The 27,236-nt window shown below is 42.9% G+C and overlaps 1 protein-coding gene across 6 annotated transcripts in view; it reads left to right on the top strand.

Annotated features, from left to right (window-relative positions):
• Positions 1-27,236, top strand: part of PICALM (phosphatidylinositol binding clathrin assembly protein) — a 449,858-nt gene that overhangs the window by 406,580 nt on the left and 16,042 nt on the right. For 4 of the 6 annotated variants that reach the window (XM_069203980.1, XM_069203985.1, XM_069203979.1 and 1 more), the window contains 3 exons: positions 8,415-8,474; positions 10,478-10,582; positions 26,776-26,878. In XM_069203980.1, the coding sequence (XP_069060081.1) occupies positions 8,415-8,474; positions 10,478-10,582; positions 26,776-26,868 (258 nt within the window). In that variant the 3' untranslated portion in view covers positions 26,869-26,878. The remainder of the gene's footprint in view (positions 1-8,414; positions 8,475-10,477; positions 10,583-26,775; positions 26,879-27,236) is intronic. The other 2 variants (XM_069203983.1, XM_069203982.1) reach the window with 1 other exon arrangement.

Genomic DNA, 27,236 nt, shown 5'->3' with positions numbered 1-27,236 from the left:
CACTCTCTCATCGTGTGGCTTGTATGTTTAGGGCTTTTCCTATAGGTCTTCCTGCTAGGTTTCTAATTATAGATCACTTTGTCCTTTCTCCTCCTCTTTTTCAATCCTGAAAGCTGAACTGTGTTTTGTCGAATATGGCACCCCAGTCTCCTGTTCCCCTTTTGCTTTGATTGCAGTACTCCTGGGTGTGTCAGTTCTACCTCCTGGCAGTGGCCAAGTCCTGAGTGGGTGATCGGCTAACTTCTTTCATAGTCCTCCTTGTCTGCATCACCTTGTTTCTGTGGAGGATTGCCTCCTGCAGTGGGCTCTCCGCTGGGCCCTCTGCTTTGCTCATCTTTGTGTGTGCCACCGCTTCCATACTTTGCCTCTCTTATAAGTGGTCTGTCTCTTCGCCTGTCACCAGAAAGATACGTGCTTTTCCCAGTGCTCTGCAAAGTAGGTCATTGCTCACCTGAGTCCACATGCTGGTCATTGCACTCCTGTCCTAAGTGATTAAGATGGCTGGAATTTCTGTATCTGTGTGTCACTTCATTCTGCCTTGGTTGCCCCTGGTCTAGGTTGCTGCAGCAAAATCAAAGTTTCTCTCGTAGGGGATTTCCATGTATAGTCATAAGCGGTGAATAGTTCCGCCCGCCTGCGGGGACCACAGAGCACTTCTTTCATTATAACTTCTTCAGTGTTCATGTTCGCCTTACTTCAGGAAGGCCTGCAAAGTCACTTAAGAATGTCAATATGCAGCGTAGAGGAAAGGCTACGGTGTCCAAAATTCTTCATCCAGTTTGCTTTGAAAATGGCAAAATTAAGGCACATGCATTCAAATGCATGAATAAGTTGAAGATTCAGGAGAATAAGTATGTCATAAACAGCCTATAGGCTGCCATTATCAATGAAGAACAAGCATTTGCAATGCAACGGGTCTCGTGTTTGCTAATGTTAGAGCTGATAGCGTTGTAAACTCCTAACCCGACTTTTCACCTATCGGCAAAAGTGCAGTTATGTACATAACCCGAAAAAGGGCAATTAACTGTGTAAAGCGCTCGACTTCTGCCAAGCGAAATCGCGCTAGTAAAATAGAGAAAAAGTAGTCCACGAGCCGGACAGAAAACAGCGAGCCTCGCATGTTTTCTGTACTTGGTCGATGCGCTCGAGGAGGGCTAGCCACCGGAAAAGGCATGACATATGCATGCCTTCGACTAATGAAAGCAAGCAGATTTTAATAGGCAAGCCCACGAACCAATGAAAAACACTGACGTGACCTCGACTAGGCTCCGAGCCCTTTTCTAATACCTAAAGCGTCTCGCCGCGATACGCATGCGCGAGCGCATGCGACGCAGGCTTGACCCTAAAAAGGAGGCTGTGACTTAAAGAACAGCCAGTCCTCCAGTATCCTATCATGCCTACAGTGAGGCAGTTACCTCAGTTCACCTGCTGACACGACCCTGGAGCACTGAGCTCAACCTTTTTAGGTTTTTACTCCAAAAATCCATGAAATTGTCAGTAACAACTGTTTCACTCGACGTGTTTTGACTTTTATTTCTTCAATTTGGTATTTTTCTGACTGAAATAAGGCTTTTTTTTTTTTATAGAAAAAATGCCTTCTCTATTCAACAAATGCCCAAGATGTGGAATGAAAAAAGCCAAAATAGACCCTCATGTCTGTATTATCTGCCTACCATCCTCATACCTTCCTGCCTCCTGTAATATCTGCAGGACATTTTCCAGACATACCCTGCGCGACAGGGAGAAGATTCGCCTGCAAGGAAAAGCGTAAAGGTGACGCATGCAAGAAGCCAGTGGTATCTCAGAGCGAGGTGAGGATCAGTCTTCCACCAGAGCTCTTCCCTCAGCCTCCAGTGGACGTGGAAGGTGTTTTTCAGGGAGAAAACGCTTTCGTGCCTGTCGACGTCGAGAGCAGGTACAGCGCCCACATGTTCGCCGTCGAAGTCTGGATCGACATTGCAAGAAACGTCATCGCACGACGTCGAGAGACTGCACGACATCAAGATACTACAGCATGACCTCGAGGATGCCGGATGCTCGTGCACGATGTCGAGAAGTGTGTCGACGTCTGTGGATTCGATGTCGAGATGAAGGAAACTTTGCCGTCACAGTCTGAGGTCGAGGTCACCATCGGTACATCAACAACGAAGGGGGAGAGGTCGACATCGAAGAGTCCCTCGATTTCGAGGAGACAGAAAATTTCTAAAAGGAGAGGGATTTAATCCTCGTCGGAGTCACAGCATTCCAGGGAAGTTTCTCCTTTGCTGGTTCTCCTTCCTTCATCTCCGTCTCCACCTCCCACTACATCTCCACCTCCAGCTGCAACTCTGCATCCTCAAGATTTGTCTGCCCCATTGCCGTCTTCTCCGCTGCTCCACACACCTACACCACTTCAGGTGCCTCAAGCACCGAGCATCACTCCAGCTCCAAGACCGCACTCAAGATCGCGCCACCATTCACACCATAGCTATTATGCATCTGGCCGTTCTACAAAGAGATCAAGGCACTCTCGTCACAGATCGCAACAAAGGTCAAGGTCGCGTTCTTTCCAAGGCTACCACAGCGGCGACTCATCTACCAGAGACTATTCACCTACTCTATCTGACTCGCCTCAACCTCCTACGCCACCGTCACCAATGGATGATGTTAATACCGTTCAGGAAGTCTTAGTTCGAGGCGCAGCAAAACTTAACATTCCAATGGCTGTCCTGACAACAACTACTTCAGTCATTTTTTAAACGCTACTGCAATGTTCGGCCTCAAGACCTTTACTTCCTCTAGTACCGGGTCGTCTAGAGCCCCCCATGGAAGTCTTCCTTACACCGGCCATGACAAAGTCTGCTCCTTCCAGACTACTAAAAAAGTACAGTCCTCCGGAACAAGACCCTTTGTTTCTGCACTCCGACCCTCCACCTGATTTAGTGGTGATCCTTGCGGCCCGTAAATCTCACGCCACTTCTCTGTCTGCTACCTCTCTGCTGGACAAAGAGTAGAAAGGTGGATTCGGCAGGCATCAAAGTATGTAGTTCGGAGGCAACATCCATAAAAGCGCAACAGCCCTCTTGCAAAGGTATGATAGGTCCTTGTGGGACTCCCTGTTCCAATTTGCTGACCATCTCCCGAGGGATCAGAAGGAGGATTTTTTTTAGAGATTGTGAAAGAAGGTGCTATGGTCTCCAACAAGGTCATTAGCGCAGCAGCGGACTCATCGTTGCTCTCTGCACGTGCATGCTGCCATGAGATATCCTTAAGGAGGCATGCCTGGCTGCATCTACGTCTCTCAAACCAGACGCTCAACAACACATTCATTCAAAACTTGCCATTTTCAGGATCCACACTGTTCGGCTCTCATGCCGATGATGAAATGGTAAGAACGAAGGCAGAACAGGACACTTTGAAAGCAGTGGGTCTTAAAAAATCTAAAGACCGAAGATCCTTCTGTCCCTTCCATCGCCGCTACCCTTATCAGAGGGTTCAAACCCCTCAGTGGCCCGTCTAATAGGTCTCAGCAGCAGTTCCAAAGAATCTATCAGCCTCAAAGGAAACAACATAGAGGACGAGCGACCCAACAGTCTACTCAGAGTATTCGTTAACAACCAGTGGCAAAACCCTGAAAGTTTGCTTCCCCTGAGGCAATTACCCATGCCAGTGGGAGGTGAGCATCAACAATCATTTGTGAGAGTGGCAAAGAATTACACTTGGGTCTTTAACATTGTGCAGAATGGGTATTGTCTCAGGTTTTTCACTCTACCGCCAAGGGCAACCACTTCTCATCTCACCCTCTTAAAGGCGGAAGTTTCCATCTTGCTAGAAAAGAAAGCGATAGAACCAGTTCCTCTCACCCAGAGAGGAAAATGCATTCATTCAAGATACTTTCTGGTCCCAAAAAAGGACAAAAAAGAAGTCAGACCCATTCCAGACCTATTGGATCAAAAAGGAAACGTTCAGAATGCTGGCCTTATATCCCCAAATTCACCAAGGGGACTGGCTTTGCTCAGTCGACCTACACAACGCCTACTTTCATATCCCCATTGCGAAAAAACATCGAAAGTTCCTGTGATTTGTGGTGGGGAAACAACACTACCAATACACTGTTCTTCCGTTTGGTCTCAAATCAGCACCCAGAACTTTCTCCAAATGCATGGCTGTTGTTGCAGCACATCTTTGAAAGCACCGAATATTTGTCTACCGATATCTGGATAACTGGCTTGTCAAGGCAGCCACCTTTCCAGAAGCCTAGCAGCACTTCAGTTGGACATGCGATCTTCTGTATTGCCTAGGGCTGTATGTAAATTTTTCTAAGTCCACGACAAAACCTGTCCAGAGACTGCATTACTTAGGAGGTACCATAGACATGCTGCAGGGAAAACTGTATCCTTCAGAGGAACAACCCTTATCGATGCTACAGAAGTGCCACGTGCTCAAGACTATCCAACGCCCCACCGTTCGCATAGTTTCCTCACTTCTAGGCTCCATGGCCTCCTGCATTTGCCTAACTCCCAACGCTCCTCTCCACATGTGACCTCTCCAGGAGTTCCTGGCGGACCAATGGAATCAACGGACGGGAAACTGGGAACAGAATGAGTCTATCCACCCATGCATTCCAGTCCCTCAGATGGTGGTGCTCTCCAACCAGTCTGCGACAAGGAATGCCTTTTCGTCCACATGCTCCGTCTCAGACCATCGTGACGAATACTTCTCTGTTCGGGTGGGGAGCTCATATGGATCACCTTCAAATATTACCACATCAGTCTCCTCGAGCTACGTGTGGTTCACCTTGCTCTCAAAGCCTTTCTCCCTTCATTCAACACTGACCCCATGCTTGTCCAGACGGACAATACAACCACCATGTATTACCTGAACAATTGGGGAACCAAATCCAGAGTCTTGTCTCAAGAGGCCCACAAAATATGGCACTGGCTCCTGGCCAGGGATATAAAAAGCTAATAGCAGCTTACCTTGCATAGGTTCAGAACGTACAAGCGGATGCCCTCAGCATGGTTTTAGACGAGAACCATGAGTGGGTTCTGAACGAAGACGTCATTCAAGATATATTCCGCCTTTGGGACACACCTTCTATCGACCTTTTCGCCATAGCGGAGAACACAAAATGCAGAGGCTTCGCCACCAGATTTTACCACCCAGAATCCCTGGGGAATGCTCTGTGGATAGACTGATCCAACAAATTTCTCTACGCTTTTCCACCAATACCCCTGATCCTAGCAGTCCCAAGCAAACTCTCAATGACCTCAGCCAGAATGATCCTCATTGCCCCGGAATGGCCGAGGCAGTGGTGGTTCCAGGACCTCCTTCACCGGTCGCTCCGACCACATCTCCTGATAAAGTTCGGAGGTGACACTCCAATCTCTACTCCTTGAGTTTGGCAGCATGGCTCCTGGGCTAGTGCAGTATGGGCACTTACATCTTCAACAGGACTGTACAAAAAAAATTCTGAAGGAGGCAAAACGACCTTCCACCCGAGCTGCTTATGCCTCCAAATGGAAAAGATTTTGTATCTGGTGTTCCTCCAAGAAGGTAGACCCGGCATCTTGGCAGCACGATGTCATCCTGCCATATTTGTTACACTTAGCAAATTCTGGTTTACAATTCTCTTCTATTAAAGTCCATTTGGTATCTCACTGCATACAGGAAAGGTCCTTCAGAAACCTTTTTCTTCCATTTGCCAGTCACAAAAGATTTTCTATAGGGACTAAAAGTTTTCCCACCACTCAGGTGTCCTTCTCCTCGATGGGAGCTGAACGTGGGTCTTTCCCGTCTCATGTATCATCCATTCGAGCCCATACAGAAATCATCTCTCCAACACTTCACTTGGAAAACGGCTTTCCGTGTGGCAGTGACATCAACACGCAGAGTTAGCGAGATTCAGGCTCTCTGTGCTCATGAGCCCTATACCGTGTTCCACTCCTCCAAAGTAGTGATCCGTACACATCCCAAATTCTTACCTAAGGTTATTTGTGGCTTTCATGTCAACCAGACGATTTCCTTACCAACTTTCTTTCAAAACCCTTCCACTCCAGCTGAGAGGGCACTACACTCTCTAGACGTAAAGAGGGTTTTAAAATTCTGTTTAGACAAAACCAAATCTATTAGAAAATCACAACACTTATTTGTCAATTATGGGCCGGTTCGTACCGGGCTGGCAACCTCTAAACAGTCAATCTCTCAGTGGATTGTCTCCTGTATTCCTTACTGCTACCAGCTAGCTAGCAAATCTCTAGCTAGTAAACCAAGAGCGCATTCTACCAGAGGCAAGTCTGCCATGACTGCCTTTTTGAGGAATGTTCCTCAGGCAGATATCTTCAGGGCTGCGACCTTGGACGTCTGTTCACACTTTCACTAAACATTACTGTCTTGGCTCTGATGCCAGGACAGATGCTCAAGTGTGACAGGCTTCTCTCAGGAACCTCTTTGCTGTTTAGCGCATTCCTATATTGTTCGGTCTACTCCCCCGCTGTTTCTGGGATGGGCTTGCTATTCTATTCACCGCTTAGGACTATGCATGGAAATCCCCTACGAGAGAAGGAATAGTTTCTTACCTGTAACTCCAGTTCTCTCGTAGGGGTATTTCCATGATAGTCATAAACAACCCTCCCTCCTCCCAGGCGGAGTAGACAGAATAATATCTCAAGTATACCATGACTCTCAGTGATGACTGTCTACAAAAAGAACTGAGGTAACTGCCTCACTCTAGGCATGATGGGATACTGGAGGAGTGGCTGTTCTTAAAGTCACAGGCTCCTTTTTCTTCATTGATAATGGCAGCCTATGGGCTACACTACCCCGCACTCCATCATTGTTTTGCATTGTAAAAAGGTTTGTGAAATACTTTTTCTCCTGAATGTTCAACTCATTCATGAATTTGAATGCATGTGCCTTAATTTTGTCCTTTTTAAAGCAAACTGGATAAATAATTTTGGACACTGTAGCCTTTCCCTTAGGCTGCATATTGACATTCTTAAGTGACTTTGCAGGCCTTCCTGAAGTAAGGCGAACATGAACACTTAAGAAGTTATATTGTAAGAAGTGGTCCGAGGTCCCCGCAGGCGGGTGGAACTATTCACCGCTTACGACTGGAAATACCCCTACGAGAGAACTGGAATTAGAGTTAGGAAACTATTCCTTATCGGGTCCTTCTGCTCATCCCACTGCATTTAAGCAGTGGGGCTTCTCATTATGCTTCCACTTCCGTTGAGACTGTAGTGATTGGTTTCACGGTTGCTCTGTAGAGCAGAGATTCTTTTTTTTCTTTAGTGTTTTTTTGTAGCTGTTCTTAGACTGCAAGAGCTAATCGAGAAGTCTCTCAAATGTAGATTGTATAACAACAGGGTGGCTCCTGAAAAAGAGGTTTTCTCGGGGGCATTGCCATGCTTGCTTTTAATGCGAAAGTATGATCTTGACTTTTACATTTATTTTCCTGCTTGCTCTGGGATTATGGTTGATAGTAGAGAAATGTATACATCCATGACTGACCTGCTCCTTCTGCATCTCACGATCAATAGTGTGTTTTTTCACAAGCATGAGTACAGGCCTTTCTGGAAAGCACGTTCTTAGGTCTTAAGCATCCATGGCTCAAGTAAAGAGATCGTGACGCAGCAGATACCTGTGGGGTACAACGTTATTTTCTAGATTCAGTCTGGTCCTTTACGATATTTCAAAAGATATGCAATCACAGAAAGATATGACATCCAAACCTCCATAACAAGTTAATTTATCATCATTATCGCTCAAATCCCAAAAAAACACAATAATGGCCAAATGTTGACTTCCGTGATAAACATCTGCTAAAACGTAGCTATAGCTATTCGGTGTCGGAACATTCTTCAGGTAACAAAGCAGATTGGTTTTGATGTTCCACTGACAGTATTTTTGTAGTTTGATGTGTGAAGTTTTCAGTCAAGAGGGGGTTTCACCTGTTCACTGAACAGCTCCACTCTTACCGGAAAGGTAGATTGGAAGCAGTGAGTAGCTTGGAATGTTGGTAATTGTAGTATAGAGATGATAGGTAACACTCGGGTTTAATCAAAAAGTGCAATTAACACAGTTCACTTACATTTCACTGGTTATTGGGGATCATTTGTTGATTAGTAACAATAATGCGCCACAAGGTTTATGACCCAGCTACAGGTAAAGAACATATGTTTTTTTGGAAGTGGTGAGGTGATGCGATTGGTAAGTCCTCTGACGGTATGTCTTGTGCGTTATAACTAAGTGATTAACCAGTTAGAACCCCCAACAACTAATGGGTGTACTTGAGAATAAAGGAGTCGAGTGTGCTGTTGGAACTTGAAGATATTGACAGAATTGCCTCATTTTTTAAAACTTTCTTTGTGCAACTGTTGTGCTCCATCTTGTTGAATCTCTTCGGAAGTGTAATATGAATGCATTTTTGTTAGGCACCACCTGTAATGGCCTACCCCGCAACAACTCCGACCGGAATACTAGGATATGGCTTGGTAAGTACTCAAAAACACCTTATTAGGACTGTCGCAGTTGTTAATAAACTCTTATTTCCCTTTGGTGTTCTTCTCATCCTAATTGATAGCAAAATCAGAAAAAAAACCAGAACCATGTTTATTTACCTTCCATACCAATATAAGTAATCCCCTCCAGTATATCAACGCGTTATCCAAAACCAGTTCACCATTGTTGCGGAGGGCACTGTGACCGCTTAATGCCCTCCGGTGCATTAATGCATTATCCATTACCAGTTTACCCTTGCTACGAAAGGACTCTAACTGCTTAATGCCTTCCACTGCATCAACGCTTTGTCCACAACCTGTTCACCTTTGCTGTGTACAGACACAATAATTTCTGAATGCCTCTGAGTTATCAACCCGTTACCACATCAGTTGGTCGCGTTCAGCTGCAGGAGAACCTCACACATGAGATGCTCAGTTAACATACCTTATATAGAACTGAAATATGTTTAGATGTGTATTTTGGGGACCTTAGATGAGAAAGAGTGAGCTGGAAAAAAAGTACTTTGCCTTGAAGCTTCTTCTCTGAGATTTGTGAAACGTTGATTTTCAAATATGATTTTGTGTTGAGAAGGCAGTGAATTTTGCGGAAAACAGACAGAAATACAAAATCACCCACAGATATAATTTCACAATGTTCCAATATTCCAAAATACACGATATTTTCCCAGTTCTTTGGCAGTTATTACATTGAGAAATCTTTCCAATTCTAGATCAAAAAGCGGTAAAAATAATGTTTACTGTTTGGCAAGCTCATTTGCTTTTTTATTCACTTGGGTTCTGCCGAGCAATAACGTTAGGTGGTACTTAGTAACAGCTTACCCATCTTTGTGCATTGGGCATGCTAAGAGATCGTTTACGGCGTCTGAATTTTTCCCCACTGCTTTGCATGAGGTCTGGTATTTTTTAATGCTTGTATTTGTAGTTTAAAGGCCTTTGGCATGTATCAGTACAACTTAAAATAGTTCTGACTTCATTTGAAAGGTTGCTATTTTAATGACTTGTTTTTAGAATGAGTGCACCGCTTATTTGGGGAGGTGTATGCATATTTCTTTTGAAAGACATTGCCTTGAGAGGGCATTGAGTGAGTGTGGTTATTTTATCAGACTGTATTCGAGTTTCAAACTTCACATCAGCTCCTGAAGGACGTCTTGACTCCACGACTTGGCTAGTCCTAGAGCGGCAAGGTTAGAAAGGGAGTAACTTTGTCAGCAGTCTCTGAAAGGACACTACCAGTACTGAGCAGTCATCACAGACTGTCTCAAAACCAAGAGAAAATGCCCTACAACTTTCTTTCACAGATTCCTCATTATGCAGCGGAAGGAGAAACCACTGCTACTCCTTTATGATGGCAATCGCCCCATTGAAGTGGTTCTTCAGAATCCGTGACGTTCCGGTGGCATGGGTTGTTTGACTTCTACCACTTTGAAAAATGCCCTTAAATGTTTTGTTCTATGGTGAAGAGTAAATTCGACCGATTGGGGCCGCCATTCTGAGGGCTGCACAAATTGTCATTCTCATGCAAACTTCCTTTTGCAACTGACTCAGGATTCTGACTCAGGCACTAATTGCTCACCCTCTAGATGTTTACCCACTCTGTAATTACCAGGTAAGGGCAAACTGCACATAATTCGAGATTGAACTTTTCCCCCCTGTTATGAGGTTGGCAATCTGCACTTTAGCACATTTACAAGGTCTAGAGCATAAAGTGATGAGTAAATGTGATCACCCAGTAAGTGCCATAGTCAGTTTCAGTATTTACTGTGTGCGTAATTTGCCCCTAGTATTATGCTGGACCCAAAATGGGCCCTAAGTGTATCGAGAACACATCCCTAACCCTATGTCCTGAACAGGAGGCAAAATATTTGATTGGAAGAACCAGTATTTAAAAAGAACAGATCTAAAGGATGCCATACTTTGTGCTGTGCATGTCAGATTTTCATGTAGCCGGTTCCAAACCGATGTCTGTTTTCTCACAGCCTTCTCAGATGGGGACCTTGCCAATTATGGCACAGCCTGCAATGATTTACAATCAACCCGTAATAAGGCCAGCGAACCCATTTGGCCCTGTATCAGGAGCACAGGTATGGTGAAGGACATAACTCAGTCACTGTTGGTCTACAATGTATTTTAAAGGAGAGGTGAATCCTGATTGGCTTAAAAGAACTGTATGTATGATTAAAGTACCATTGGCGTGAAAATGAAAGGTAATAATTGAATTTCATAATTACAGCTCATAATCATCTGCTGCAGAATTGTGTACTGTTTATTACATGTAGAATAAATATCTACAGATGGAGAAACATGGTCAATGTGAAGCATGGTTCCGTGTGTTCTCTCCTGCTGATAAGGTGGTATTGCAAGCACAAAAGCTACGTTTTGAGCTACTTGAAAGAACAAAAATTATACATTGATTTCCAGGTACCTGGTCCTCCACCACTTAATACAGCAGAAAGAGAAACACTGTCTGGAAATAAGGACTATCCTGTAGCCTAAAGCTGCTGGTCATTAGTTTGTAGCTTTAAAGATTTTTAATCACTCGTCTCATTTTGTTTAACTGTATTTATTGTATGAAACACAGGTACAAGAAGAATGTGTCAGAGAAGGGACAGTAAGCTCATACATCGAATGATGCCAAGAAACACATTAGAAAGGGTAATGCAGGAGGTGGATAGTTAGGGGTTGAGAGGTATGAGCAGGGCAGACAGGGCCCAGTTTGTGTCATTGAAGTGAGAAGTACTACTGCAGAGATGTAGGTATCAGATATGTAGAGAGACGTGAGCAGAGGTGTAGGGAAGGGGGTACGCCATAGATACATTTATAGACAATGCGCAGAAAGGGGGACTTGAGGGATAAAGAGAGCTGGTGTAGAGAGCAGAAGGTGGAAGTGTGAGGAAACAGTCTGAATCAAAGATTTGAAGATGGGGTAAGAGAAACACATGAGAAATTACCTCCTTATGAGTCCCATGGGCCTGTGGATGAGGCTGATAAGAGCACCTATAACCCGATCAGGATTGTGAGATTTGTGGTAAAGCCACAGGTCTAAAGTGTTGCGCCCAGACACTTGGGCACCATCCAATATGCCAGGTGAAATTGTAGGGGAACATGTGCCTGAACAGTTGGCTGCATTCTTCCTGAGTCCCTAAAAAGAAAGAGCCTGACAAGAAGAAAGAAGTGGTCTAAATGAGTTTTGAGGGATTGAAATGTAATAAGTGAGTGAATCAAATGCCAGTCATACATTTGAATACTGCAGATCTTGGCTACAGAGAAGAGATTAGAAAACACACACATATTTTGCAAGAAACAAACTAGACTTCAAACGCTCCTAATTCAAATCATTTTGTAAATAAATAAGTTTACATTCTATAATATAGAAAGACATAAAACATCAAACACATTATACTAAAGTTTCAGATGTAATCTATATCTGAACCTTGGCAGCAGTATAACCAAAAATAAATATGTAAATATTGAACGCACTTAGCTCCTGGTGATAAGCTCTAGTCACCTTTCAGTTCTTATTTTAAATTCCCAAGATAAACATTTTGTTCCCTTTATTAGGTGATCCAAAATTACCAGACGGAAATTTATTTGATTTGATGTATGCATATACTGCAATTAATCACTTTTTATGCTTTTATTGATGTTTTCTAAGTGTAATGTATCATTTTGAGTTGCCTTTCAGTTTTCCTCTCCCGGTGAGATCATTTATGTTTCCAAAATTATAGCCCAAGTGGATACATAAAGTTGGGAGAAACCTATAAATAGCTGTAAGTGGTTGATGTCTCTGCTCTTACAGTTCAGCCTGTTTACCATGATGTATTTGTGTGAAAGATCAGTAGGCCTACTCTTGGAGATAGACATATTTTGTCGCAGGAGGTAATAGAACTCCTAAAAATACCATACCTGTGTGAGGTGAAGAAAATACACCTATCACAGTGATCAGTGTCTTTATATAATTCTGTGGTGTACTTCAGCAACTGTAGAGGTTAGAGAGAAAAAATATATGTAGTACTTTCTCCTTCGGAACGAGGTGAGGAACATGCTTTGGAAGGATTGGGATGGTAACGCTGATAGAGTGGTGATGAGGGGGAATGGGAAGTCCTGTTTGGCCTTTCCCTACATTTGAACTGCTTTTCCTGTTTAAGGAGGGTATATCTTTATTATAGGTGTCTCCTAAGACATCCCAGGTGGTGTTTCTAGCAGGCCTTTTGTTACCTTACTAGGGGCTTAAAGGCCAACCATTGCTTACTATTGGTTGGCTTATCACATTCTTTTGCTTGTTTCTTATTTGTCAGCTTCCATAGGCTTCCTTCTTCTGCATGTGCTTGTCTGTCCCCTGAAGTGTGGATGCATTACTGTGTCTTTTCACTGCCCACTTTTGCGGGCAATAATTTTTTATTTTTGCTTAAGCACTTTGTAATAGTGTTTTCAGCTGTCTCTCTCATATATTTCTGGCCTCTGTGTTTCTTTCCCAGTCCCTCCCGCTCCACTAACCCTTACTCTGCTGTCAATGTGCTACCCCCAGCACCTCCCACTCACCCTCCGTTGCTGGGTGCTTGCCCCAGACCCACCTTCTCACCCTGCATTGCTCCCAGCCCCTTCTGCCCCTCTCAAACTATTTCACATTTAGCAGTTCGATACCGCAAAGTTGTGAGTTGATTTATGCACAGTACAGGTCTATTCAACAATAATCTTTCCAACTCCCTTAACCTTCACTTCCCCCCTCCAGTCCACATTTCAGTGGCATTTTAAAACTCCAAATCTGGCATTGTGTCTCTCCTGCCTTACTTAAGCTGCTGCCATTTATTGACCTTGAACATCTCCCTCTAAGGTAAAACCCACGATGTACAGTACAGTTTGGGGTTCTGCAGCTCTTTCTGTTCCTTTACTTAAATGCCAAAACATGTGTGCTGTTAGTTTACTTTTTCCACTGTGTGGTGTTTAATAAATTACTTCCAAGGGATCCCCAGTAAAACCACCTTCTTGGCAACTAGCAATCTGGTTCCCTATTGTTTACATAATACCTTGCAATAAGTTTTCCCAGAAACTTTGAATTTTCGAGAACCATAGGTTTGATGGCATGTGTGGCTGTGGATACACATGCTTTGCATTATCCTGCCATCTAGTGTTGAGTTCATAGTGTTACAAGTTGTTTTTCTTCAAAGAAGTTTGTTTTCGAGTCACGGGATCAGGTGACTCCTCCCTGTCAGTGATACTGCGCATGGCTATTGAGTCCTTTGTTAGAAAGGTTTTTTTCCGCCATCGAGTTCGGATGTGTAATCTTTCATTCTGTCTTCGACTTGTCCGGTCCGAGATTTTCTCTCCGTCTTCTCTGTATTCGACAATATTGTACTTTCGATTGCGGTTTCTCTGCGCACATCGATTTTCCGAACTCGTCAGGACCAGTTTTTTTCAACTGCACACCCTTTGGCTTTGGCATCAACCTCATCCACTTCGGTCCGACCAAGCATGGGCAAGGTTTCAGCGCTGACTGCACCCGCTATGAGCTGAAAGTCTACGGATCCGAGTTTGGTTCCGAAACATAAAGGCACTGCAGCTTCGGGATCTTTGGACTGTGGGCATTCTTCCTTCACGCCCTTATCTATTCAGCCTGTACTTGAAACTTTGAGCATTAAACAGTGCAGACTATACAGTCAGGAAGGCACAGGGCGCATTGTAGCTTCACTTACTGTGACGTTTAAAAGGAAGCTAACTTTTCAGGAGGCATTGGACACCTCCTGCCTCCAAAAATGATACATAAAGGAGAAGGTTCTCTATTCAACTGAGCCTGCTCCTTCTCCTCTTCCTCCTACTCCTCCCCTACTTCACCTCCACCTATCTTCTCCTCACTCTCCCACATCTCCAGTTGCGGAAGATTTTACTCCACAGGGTTCACCCCTATTCTAAGAACACTGCTTAGGGGATCCACTTCAAGACCCAGACCCCTGGGATTGTTATGATCCAGAGCCGGTCATTAACACTGACTCACATCTGTTTCCTGCTAGGCCTTCCCCTCCATAAGATACCAGCTGCATACCATAACGTACCAATACATAAAAAACCCATTGAAGAGGATTTCTTATTTGACACACTTACCAGCCTTCAAGAAGACACCCAGTATCCCCCTATGCTTTCTGGAATGATGATCCATGCGGCTGACATTTTTCGAGAGCCTGCCAGCTCCAGAATCATAAAACCTAGGGTAGACAAAAAATATAAGCCTGCACCCTCATACCCACTTTTTATCAGGTCACAAGTGCCACCAGACTGAATAGTGGCTACTACTGCCAGAAAAAGAGCTAATAGTCAGGCCACTGGACACTCTCTTTCATCAGACAAGGAAAGGAAAAAGCTTGATGCTGTAGGCAGGAGTGTGGCTGCCCACGCTTCAAATTATTGGCTTACTGCCAATTTGCAAGCCTTACTCTCCAGATATGATGGGGCCCACTGGGATGAAATGGAGGATCTCCTCCAATATGTCCCAGAGGAGCATCGTATGCGTGGAGAAAATTGTTCAAGAGGAATAAATCTATTTGATGTGCATTAAATGATGCGGACACAGCGGGAAGATACATAAATACCAATGTGCTGATAAGAAGGCATGCCTGGCTTAGATGCTCTGGATATAAGCCGGAGGTGCAGTAAGCTGTCTTAAATATGGCTTTTGACAAGCAACATGTTTTCGGACTACAAGTTGACTCACATTAGAAAAATTAAAAAAGACACAGACACTTCAAAAGCTATTGGGCTCTCCAGTTCCAAGCACAAAAGGGATTTTTTTTCATCGCCCTTGGGGTTACAAATCCTCTAAGACATGAGACCCCTCCACCTCCCAAAATAAACAAGCCTCGCACTCTTTCCCCGGAGGCTCCTTTATAGGGACATTCAGAGGAAATAATTTCAGAAGCAAAAACCTTAGCTCCCGGGATTCAGCTTCCACAGAAAAACATTGACTGCCTCTAAACACCACGACTCCATGTTTCACCAGTTGGTGGACATCTTCAGCACTATTAACCACAGTGAACAGATATAACATCGGACCAATGGATCCTCTCCATTATCCAACATGGTTACTGTCTGGAGCTTACTTTCAGACCGCCCAACATCCCTCCTCACACTCACTGGTTATCTCAAGAACACCTTACACTCCTTACACAAAATGGAGGTACAATCTCTTCTTCTAAAAGGGGGGATAGAACAGGTTCAATCCCATTATCACGGAACAGGAATATACTCACTATGCTTCATTCCAAAAAAGATGGGTCACTCAGACCCATTTTGGACCTCAGGCCCCTAAACCACCTTCACATGGTCACTCTTCAGGATGTCATTCCACTCCTTCAACAGAACGATTTTATGACCGCTCTAGACCTAAAAGATGCCTATTTCAACTTTCCAATACACCCTGCACAACGCAAATATCTAACATTTGTGATTGCGGGAAACCATTATCAAAAGTCCTTCGTTTTGGGGTCGCAAATGCTCCAAAGTATTCACTAAATGTCTAGCAGTTGTTGCAGCATACCTAAGAATACAAAATATGTATGTCTTCCCAAATCTGGACGACTTGCTTATCAAAGCCAACACGTTACAACAGTGCCATTTCCACACTCAAATTATGGTAAACCTTCTTGACAAGCTAGGGTTTGCAATAAACTTTCAAAATTCTCATCTACAACCCCTGCAGATTCCACCGTATTTCGGGGCCATTCTCAATATGCAATTGGGAATAACATACCCCAATCTAGCTTGAATACAAAGTTTTCAACATTCCTCAGTTTTAACACCCACTCCACTGTCAAAACTGTCATGTGTCTCTTAGGGATGATGGCATCCTCCATTGCCATCTTCCCACGTGCCAGACTGTACATGTGACTGTTACAGCAATGTCTTTCTCGTCAGTGGTCTCAGTCACAGGGTTGTCTTTAGGATCTAGAGTTGATAGACCTCAACTCCTTCTGACCACAGATGTATCCTTAACAGGGTGGGGAGCAAATCTTCAAAACTTCACAGTGCAGGGTCTTTTGGATCATACACATCGTGCCATTAACATCAGTTATCTGGAGCTTCACCCATGTTTTCTATCCCTCAAAGATTTCCTACCTCACCTCACAACACAGTGTGAGACAATATGACAGCTTTGTATTATCTACAAAAACAGGGGGGACATAGTCGTTCCAGTTATCACAATTGGCACAAACAATATGGAAATGGGCTCATCACCACCACATTCACCTACTGGCAGAGTATCTCCCAGGGACGGACAACGAGTTTGCAGACTTGCTCAGCAGGATTCATCAACAATTCCACGAATGGGAATTCCACCCTCAAGCCCTTCAAATATACTACCAAAAGTGGTGTAATCCTCAAATAGAACTTTTTGCCAGAGCAGAAAAGGCATAGTGACCAAACTTTACATCCAGGTATCCTCACCCTCTCTCCAAGGGCAATGCTGTATGGATGAACTGTTCAAGGATATTTGCTTACACTTTTCCACCTCTCCCACTCATTCCATTTCTGGTTCACAAATTCAAACAGACATCATTAACTATGATACTAGTCGTGCCAACATGGGCACATCAGCCTTGGTTCATAATACTTCTGGACCTCTCACAAGTTCCTCACGGGAAGCTCCCCAACAAGCTGAATTTTCTCACTCAGGACCATGAACAGATCAGGCACCCAAACCCCAAATTGCTCAACTTAGCGATATGGCTCCTGAAGTCTTGGAATTTGGTTATCCCAAATTACCTCCTGAATGTATGGCAATTTTAAAGGAGGAGCGCAGATCAGCAAACAAGGCATGTAATGCTGCAAAATATTAGCGTTTTGTTTGCTACTGCCAGTCCAAACACATTTATCCAATTAAACCATCCATCCAGGAAATGATTTCCTTTTTGCTACATTTTCAGCAAGCCAAATTTGCTTACACTTCAGTCAGATTACATCTTACAGCTAAAGCTGCATATTTACAAAACAGGGGACACATCTCATTGTTCAGAATCCCTGTAATTAAAACTTTAATGGAAGGACTTAAACGGGTAACCTAGACTTCCACCTGTTCCCACTTGGTACAATAACATTGTCCTCACAAGGCCTGTGGGCCCTCCATTTAAACCACTTCATTCATCCTATTCAATTCCTTTCTTGGAAGGTAGTTTATCGGTAGCAATCACATCACATAGACATGTCAGTGAGTTTCAGGCATTAACTGTAGTAGAACCTTTCTTTCAAATAAGATAAGGTGGTCCTTTGCACAAATCCCGGATTTCTACCAAAAGTGGCATCTCAATTTCATATCAATTGAACCATTGATTTGTCAGTTTTATTCCCAAAATCTAATTCAGTAGCAGAGAGGGCATTCCACACTTTAGATTTTGAGAGCACTCTTGCTTTATTGACAGAACAAAAGAATTAAAGAAAAGAAAACAACTTTTTGTAGCTTTTGCATTGCCTTTCAAGGGCAAACCAGTCTCAAAGAACGGCATAGCCAGATGGATTGTTAAATGCATACAAATATGTTATTTTAGGGCAAAAAGACAATTGCTACAAACTCCTAAAACACGTTCCACTATGAAAAAGGGTGCTACTATGGCATTTTGGGGAAATATTTGTTAGCTGACATGTATACACATTCACATCACATTGTTGTGTGTGTGTATATATACAAGCTCGACAGCAAGCAAATTTAGGACAAGCTGTCCTAAGAAAGCTATTTCAGACAACTCCAACTCCCACAGGCTAGCCACCACTTTTTGGAGGGACTCCTTTATAGTCTATGCAGAGCATGTGTATCTACAGCCACACATGCACTTAAACAGAAAATGTTACTTACCCAGTAGACATCTGTTCGTGGCATGTAGTGCTGTAGATTCACAAGCGCCCACCCTCTTCCCCGTACGCCGGTGGCCGTTGCATATGTTTTACATTTGTATATATTGTGTACATATGTAAACACAGTTGCATGGACATCTCTTTCTCTATACTTCCTTCTCATTCCTCTTTCTCATCCGCCTGTGAGAAAGCAATCTAACGAAGGACTCGATGCCCATGTGCAGTATCACCGAGAGGCAGGAGTCACTTGATCCTGTGACTTGAAAAAATAACTTCTTCAAAGAAAAACAACTTGTAACATTCCAGACCCAACACTAGATGGCAGGATAATGCAAAACATGTGAATCTACAGCACTACATGCCACAAACAGATGTCTACTGGATAAGTAACATTTTCCTTCTGTACCCTTTTGAATAGTTTTCAGATTTTGTGGGGTCTAATAAGTGTAACTTTGAGGGTTGATGTGCCATCTGTAAAGAATTTTAAATGGTGCCTCTACATTGTGGATGGCTTGTGTGATTAATGTTCCTAAATTGCATTTCATACCACTGTTCCTTGCCTAATCATATTCCTAATATTCCTTCTTCTGTGACACTTGTAAGGTAGCCCTTTTGCCGTTATTTTCTCCTTTGTAACATGCATGTTTCATAAAGTATGGTGTTAGTGTGCATTGCATCCCCTTTATGTCAGGTGCATTTTTTTCCATCCGATTTCGGGCTCTGTGAGTTCTCTGCCTCACCTCAAGCTGTGACACCCAGTGTCTTGCTTGTGCATACCGAAAGTATTTGCCTTAGGCTAGCCTATATCCCTCCTTGAGGTTCCCCCAGGCCACTTCTCAAAGACATCTCTCCTCCTTCCTGGGGAAGAAGTCTGAATTCCCTCACAATGGCGTAAATGGAGAGGGTGTGTGTTCACACCTGTAGATTTGCTCACCTCATCACAAGTTTGCATCATGTTGTACATAATCAGATTCCTGCTTGTAAGATTTGGTGTCATCCCCCCCTCCCCCAATATTTGCCCTATCTGTTTTGCTGCACTTAGAACTGTGCACACTCCCCCCAGGTAAATAGGAGTAAAGTGTCTGTGCCCTGCCCAGCTTTAAGCATAGTTAAATTGGCTTACCCCAAATGACATATTTAGCTTGCCTCTAAGTGCCTAGTATGTGTTGTAGAAAATGCACCCATGGTCTAGAAGTTAAATGCCACCTGTAGACTGTAGCAGCTATTGTCCAGCCACAGGATTGTCCTGAAAACATGACCTCAGGCCTACCATGTGTAACCTGATTGCAGCAACCTAACAACCTGCTGCCAAACTTGTCAAAATAATGCTTTTTGGTAAGCGGCAGACCTTGCTTTCATATATTACTAGGCCTTAAGTAAAGTTTGTTGTCCACAAGATAGAATGCCCCTGAATAGCACACAAGTTCCCTCCAGGGCCAGAAGGCCTGTGCCATCTTTGATTTACCTGAGAATGATGCAATATGGGGTAGTGTGCAGTAAAGCAAACAGGGTATGCTGCAAAAGAGGAGAAAGTTGCCACCGGTAACATTTTCCCCATTGGTTAGGGAGTTCCTAGGAGTCACCCCACCAGCTAGTTAACCTATAAAGCTGACACCTCATGCACAGCTCTTCAAAACACCCTCCGGACCTGCGGAAGTTAGGACTAGGCCTGCTTTCTCTGACCTGTGTGGAGCTGTGACTGGCTGGACATGCTCCCACTTGTACCCATGACTTCGAAGTAGACTCCAAGGTTCAGTTGGGTGACCACCTGTGTGGCTACAGGGACACAATAAACTGCAAGAGGCCTTTTTCCAAGTGATCCATTGACCAGTAACAATGGAACCTGGACTGAATCCTGCTGGTGGCATCTGCCGGAGTGAGTTCTGACCTGTAATTTCTGTCCCTGAGGTCTTAGAAGCCACCCAGAGGAGCTGCTCAAGAAAGCATGAAAAAATTGGGACTTACATTTTTTTTTTTTACTTCCTAGACCTCTAGACCATCTGCGGAGCCTTGCAGCTAAGGTGTTTGTATCTATGTGACTTCATCAGCTACAGCTTCAGACTTACCCTGCTGGAGGATTTTGAGCTTAATAAAAAATTACTAAGGCGGTACAGTCATTGACCAGGACAAACCCACTTGATGTATTCGACCCACCTTCTGTCACAGTCGGCCTGAAATTGTGCCTAGGTCCTGGTCAACTGCATCCTTAAGCAATCATTGCCATTGCATTTTGGCACTATTTTCACTTATATCTTTAAAAAATCATATCTCAAGTTCCCTTTAGTGAGTTTTGTCATCTTGGTGTCATTCTTTTTCTTAAACCTTACTTTGTTCTTCTAATTCTGTTTGGGAATGTTTTTGTTTTGTGTTTGGACTTTATTGCTATTTTGGTCCTGTATGTTTTTGCACATTGTCTTAAGTTAAGACTGTCTGCTCCTTGTCATAGTTATCAAGAGGAGAGAGAGCTCAGGTTACTTTAGTGACTTTTGGGGCTCACATTGTCAACTAGGTGTTATTATTCCTTGAAGTAAGTGAGCGCCCACCCCAAATACTAGTTCACTTTCCTAGCCTCCTGTGTTGGCTTACAACGTGGACCATCCCTTTGTTATCTCCTATTTTGACTATTTATGCTAAGAATCATAATTGAGTTGCTTGATATTAATGAATAAAAATTGGAACTCTAGGCCACCCCTCTTTTAGATGCAGGGTACTTTGTGTCCTCTTGACTTTTCTCTTGCAAAGATTTATATTTCCAATAGTTGTTGAAGCCACAGGAGTTGTACTTCCCTATCCAGAGTAATAGCTCTTGAATGATGTACAGTCGTCCCTCCCTGGGGAGGACTGACATTTTGACTCCTTCTATTCTGCCTAAACACTACAGTGCATGGGCTTGCCAGCCATGAAGCATAATTTTGACATGCCTTTAGAGAGCTTTATGGTTTTCCCGTGCTGTCTGCTTGAGAGTTGCTGAAGCATTGATGCTCAAGTAGTAGAAAGCATGAAGTGGACCATCAAAATAGCATCTTTTGCTGCAGTAGTTCGGACATTCCCTTATTTGGAAATGTGATATGTGGTTGCTGTGGCCAGTTAATTTCTTGCTGTGGAGCTTACCAAGTGGCGGGTTGTTGGCGCGATGATGATTAATACTGGAGTATGGCCTTATCATTTACATATTCTTTTTAGGCGGTATTATTTTAATTGTAGCCAAAATAAACTTTTTGACTTGATTTCAGACAGGCTTTACAATACAAAATAGTGTCAAACAAATGATGGAAGGGTTTGGAAAAGACATGATTGTTGGTAAAGAATGAGCTCTCTGTGGTAAGGGGTGTTTTGTTCAGGGACGTTGACTATGGCCACTGGAAGGTCTGCAGAAGAGACTTCTTGGGATTCTGAAAACAAAGCAGAGGTTCTGAGCAGATTAGTGTCGGCCGGGCTTTGACAGCGAGATGGAATATATTGTGTGAGATTGCTTGGAGTGCAACAAGAGTGATAAGGGCTTGAGAGTAATACAAACGCTGTTGGTGTTGAGTTACCTATGGGAGGAAGTGTTAATAGATCTAGTTGCCCCTTTAGAGGGGAACAGCTACCCATGCCTCACTGTGTTTTTGGACTGGTGCACAAGGCAGGTCGAAGTTGCTTGTGTAAAAAACATATCCAACCTGAGCGTAATTAGATTTGAAGAGAACATATTCAAGTTTCAGAGGAGCATATTGTTGGACAATAGGGTTCCGTTTTTTTCTGAGGTCTTCGAGGGGTATTTGAAAGTGTTTGGCGTTTTTCATAAGCATAATCATCCAGAGACTAATGGAGCAGTTGAACACGCAAACAAGAACCTCAAGCAAGGCACCCAATTAGCATGAGTCAGTTGACTAGACTGGCAAAAGGAATTTCATAATCACATAAGAGTGTGTCTCTACATAGTACTACAGGCAAATCCCCATTTGAGCTGTTGAAGTGTTGTGCAGCGTGCACCAAAATAAGTTCATGATAGATGGTGTGGAATAAAGGTGTACACGATCAAGTGTTGGGTGCATGGTGTAAAAGAGAGGTTCTCCAACAATTCAAAAGGAAAATACATTTTGATCATAGGAAAACGGTTACATTATCAAAGACAGCTGTTGACGACCTTGTGAGGATTAGAGTGGCTGCATAGATTAATCCAAGTTCACAAGGATGATGAAGATGTTTAAGCTTTTTACGAATGCTCTTAAGACTGAGGATTGCAGGATTTGGAACAAAAGAGTGGTGATTTTGAAGTCAGTGGCATATGAGATATGCCAGAAAACAGCTGTGGGTTATGTGAATCTGGCATGTGAGGGTGCGAGTAGTGGTTGGTGAATGTGCATGGAGGTGTTCCTGTGCAGCGCGTGGTGGTAATAGAAAGAGTGGGCGAGTAGTTAAGAAGCCTTATCTTCAGAATTTTGTTATGCGCTAGCAATGTTTGATATCCACTTTACCATTATTTGTGTTGTATGCATTGCATAGCATTTACTGTCAAATTAAATGTGTTTAACAGTGGATAAATGAATGCATGAATGTGTTCAAAAGTGACTGCATAAATTAGTGATTAGAATGAATGCATCAATAAATGAACATGAGGATTGATGAGTGAATTTTAAGGTGAGGGGTCGATGATAGTCAAAGTAAAGTACAGTGTTAGGATGAATAGAAGGATGAAAGAACGAGAATGTGATGTTGGATTAAAGGGTGATTAACTATATTTAAGGCTCCTAGTCTTCCATCTTTACTGTTTTTTACAGATAAATACAGATAGAAAACAATCTGTTTCCTGTCTGTATTTATTTTCAAAAGTGGAAAATACAGAAGATTGTGTTTCTTTTGAGCGACTCTCCACGCTGTCCTTCATGAATTCCAGGCCAGCGCCAGACCAGGTTGACAGCATAGAGAGCTAAGACACGGGATGAGATTTTTTTTTTAAGTACAGGCATATGTTAATGTACATGTGTATATAATGCTAATATTTACCCGGATGTAGTGTTGTGTTATACTTGCCTATTTAATTTTCTAAAATGCAACAGGCGTCAAAGTAGGAGTGGATGTTTATAAAAAAAATAAATGTGGATAAATACAGACAGAAATGCTAAAAAAAAAATAATACCAGAAAACCAGAAGCCCTAACTATGTTATAAAAAAGAGTGCAAGAGCAGGTCTATATGAAAGACTCATATTAAGACAGACAACCTCTGCACAGCAGACTGCTCTCACAAAATTGTACTTTGTTTACCAGAATTTATCAGATGAGCTGTCATATGGATTGAGTGCCAAGGTGTGTTTAATAGCTAAGAAGATACTCCCCTTAATTAGTGTGCTATTTAAAGGGGTGAAATGTTACTGCTAATACTATTGTCTGACTGTCCGGAGACACAATGTTCAGCATGCTATCTCACACATCCTACAACATTTGTTCTCTAACTCAAACTGATACATGCTTGTCGTGAGTGGGCGTATAATGCTGTAACCCTATATTCTGTGCAAGTTGCCTTTGATAGAGGACCATTAACCACACAAAAGGGGATGGGAGGAATTCTTGCAATAGGCTTAACCATTCCAGCTCAGTTTTAATCAGTCCATACCTTGGTTTGAGCACAAACTGAGGTGGCATGATGGGCAAAAGACTAATGGTTTGGAATGCTTCCCTAAGCAATTGCCAGTGAGTCAACTTATTCTAAGTATTCCTCTCATCACCTTTTCTTGTTTGATACACCACCCTAAGAGACAAGGGTATGCCCAGACATGAATCCTGTGCTTACCGTGCCACTGAACCCGAGCTGCACCTTACTGACAAGCCCATATCAGGGCATAACTGGACTTAAGTTGCTTGTTTTCTGGTTCAGCCTGGCAGCTCGAGCTGGACAGTTCCTGTTGGAGCAGGGTCATGGCTTATCTGCATACGGCTCAGTCGAAACAGGTGGCATGATGGGTTTGAATGCGATTGCCAGTGGTTAGACTTATTGCAAGCATTCTCCCATCACCTTTTGTGTGTTTGACATAGGAACAGCAGCAGATTCTTGCTTTTCCTCTTCGTTACCTTTGTAGCGGCCTTACGTCCAGCTGCAACTCCACTGTGCAACACCTCGAAATGTTGGTATAGCTGTCCAGAAATCATATAGCAACGCACTCTATGCCGGAATCAACAAAAAACTCACTCGCGGATTGCAAAACATCCAGAACGCTGCTGCCAGACTTGTCCTCGACCTACCCCGACACTGCCACATCTCACAACACCTACGTACACTGCACTGGCTTCCCATAGAGAAAAGAATCACTTTCAAGATCCTCACCCACGCACACAAAGCTGTCCACAACACCGGACCAGCCTTCCTGAACCAACGACTCAACATCCACGTACCCCACAGGGGTACAGCTCTCTCCCCCCCAGCACCTTGAGACCCTAACGGGTGAATAGCTGCCCTTTACAAAAAAAAAAAAAATATATATATATATATAGCCCTCATCCTAATGCTATGCACTTTCGTACAGTTGTCCAGCAATGTGAAGAAATCTGCCTGATCTGATCTTATTATCTTGGATCCATCCACCGTAGTCCTTTGCATGTTTCAAGCCCTAGATACTATTACCCTCACTGCATGCCAAATGGAGTTAATGTTGCTACGGCAAACCTCCTTAATGTAGCCACAACAAAAAAAACAAGTGTTGACAAATCCAATAAGTGTTACCTTTTGAAAGTTGTTTGAGCTTTACCAGTGCTTTTTGCTGATGCTAAACAGAATTTGCAAAACGAAGGAAAATATATTGATCCTGATGATGAACAGCGTCAGCAAGAACCCTGAAGTATAGATGGCTCTAACAAGATAATGACTAAGCAGGCATACATCAGGATGCTTCTGTGGCCATTTTTATTCTAGGTTACCATTCCAAGGTTACAGACACCCATCTTAGAACCAACATTTTAAAATTAATATAAAAAGTGTGCCAAAGTACATTTGGAGAAAGAATCTGCCTAGTAGAAATTGCTCATATGGAACAAGGGACACCCAGTATTTCAAAGAAAAAAGGTAATACAGCCATGCAAAAAACAATGTTCCTCTAGGAATCATTTTAAAATAAGTTGGCACATAAGCAAGGAACTGCCTTTCCCAAACTCACAACAAATGTATTCCACACAAATTGAACAGCACCCCATTTAATTTTATTATCATATCATGAGTCCATGATAGAGACAGTTAATAAAAAATGGAACTGGTCCATGTGATGGTGCAGTGTAAGTGAATAATAATAATCCAAATAATATAAATAATATAAATGACACAGTGCTCAGACAATATTTACAATATATACAAAGGTCACAACCAATGGGACAAATGTTCAGTTTAAACCTGATGATATGGTCCTTCAGGGTTTGTTAGTCTGACATTGGTATGGTAGCACCCAAAAAGTTAACATTTCAACCCTTCAAAGCAATTTGTATGGGGTCTCCCTCAGGACAGGAAAATATTGGTAGCAGCCTACAAAAGTAAATAACATACAAACTGTCAAAGACCACAAATGATGTGGTATATAGATATGAGTGAGTCCAAAAAATTAATAAATTGAGCTCACCTGACCAGAGAGTTCAAAATACCATCCGGAATGCATTTCTGGTGGTAGCAAATTGACATGCCTGCCTAAAAAGTAAAACAAAACTATTAATTGTTTTAAAGAAACTGGACAGTTGTGGAATGCCCAGAGAAACTGATAGCTGCTACTGGCAAGGGTGCAACAGAGTAGCTGAGAGGTATTACCAAAGAAAAAGGCAGAACAGAAAGCAGAGAGGTGTGGGAGTCAACTGAAGATGGGGAGGGGACTGGGGGTTGTGACAATACTGAGACCACGAGGCAGAATCTGAAGCTAGAAGCAGCTTACAGGAGAGAGGGAAGAGATTAAGAAAACACATCCACTCACATGGAGTGTTGAATGCAAAAGAAAATGTAGTTCCCTGAATGTGGGTAGTGGAAAGCACAATTCATCCAATTCAAAAGATAGTAAAGAAGCTATGGTTCAGAAGAGGGAAAGCACAAGAAATGGAAGGAAAGCCAAAGATGACTAAGATGCAAGCAATTGAGATTGACAACAAAGTCATCACATGATAGTTAATGGGCTGTCTCAAAGACAAGGGTAAGTATTGGTATTAACACAGCAGCTCTTTTGACTGGTGAGACCTGAAAATGGGTGGTTTAAGAACCTTTTAGTCAACTTGAGAGTCTTGGTGTTCTTTGGGAACTCTGGTACAATAGCATGCTCTCACAATGCATTTTAAGAGTCACTTCCTTTTCATGATTCCAACTGTTACTCACTAATTCATTTCCTCAACAGTCTTTAAAACATATTTCCTTTTTCATAACATTTTCTTCTCCTATTATACCATTTGAGCCCTTTTTCTCTTTCTCTTTCTGTCTGTCTCTGTTATCTTTAACAGTTTTCTGCAGCTTCCAGTCCTTCCAGTCAAAGTCCACAGAGATTTTCCGGAACGGATCCCTTTGCAGAGCATTCTCTAAAGGATTTCTTATAGAACAACTTAGGTATTGCTTCTTAATTTAGAACACACCAACTAATAGCTTGGAATCCAGTTAAAGACACGTTTATTTACATGCAGATTTTTGTCACTAAACCAGCAAACTAAAATTGAAAAGGAAAATTGTTCATGTCTTAACTGCATTTCTACAGTCATTTCTTCTTTTGATGAGGGCCATATTCTCTTGAGTAGTCGAAAGGTCCACTGATTAAAATGTAAATCCTTGTAAGAGATGTCCATACACCAAATGTGAGCTAGCGTGCAACGTTATTAAGGCATTAGCTGTGCTCTCTTATGTTCCAAGCCAGTTCAGTAACTGCAGCCTAACAATATGGAACATCAGTTCTAGCTAAGCAGGAGGGACA

The sequence above is a fragment of the Pleurodeles waltl genome, chromosome 8 (assembly GCF_031143425.1).
Source record: "Pleurodeles waltl isolate 20211129_DDA chromosome 8, aPleWal1.hap1.20221129, whole genome shotgun sequence".
NCBI lineage: Eukaryota > Metazoa > Chordata > Amphibia > Caudata > Salamandridae > Pleurodeles > Pleurodeles waltl.
Note: the sequence above shows the minus strand (reverse complement) of the source record. Positions and strands in the feature narration are given on the sequence as shown.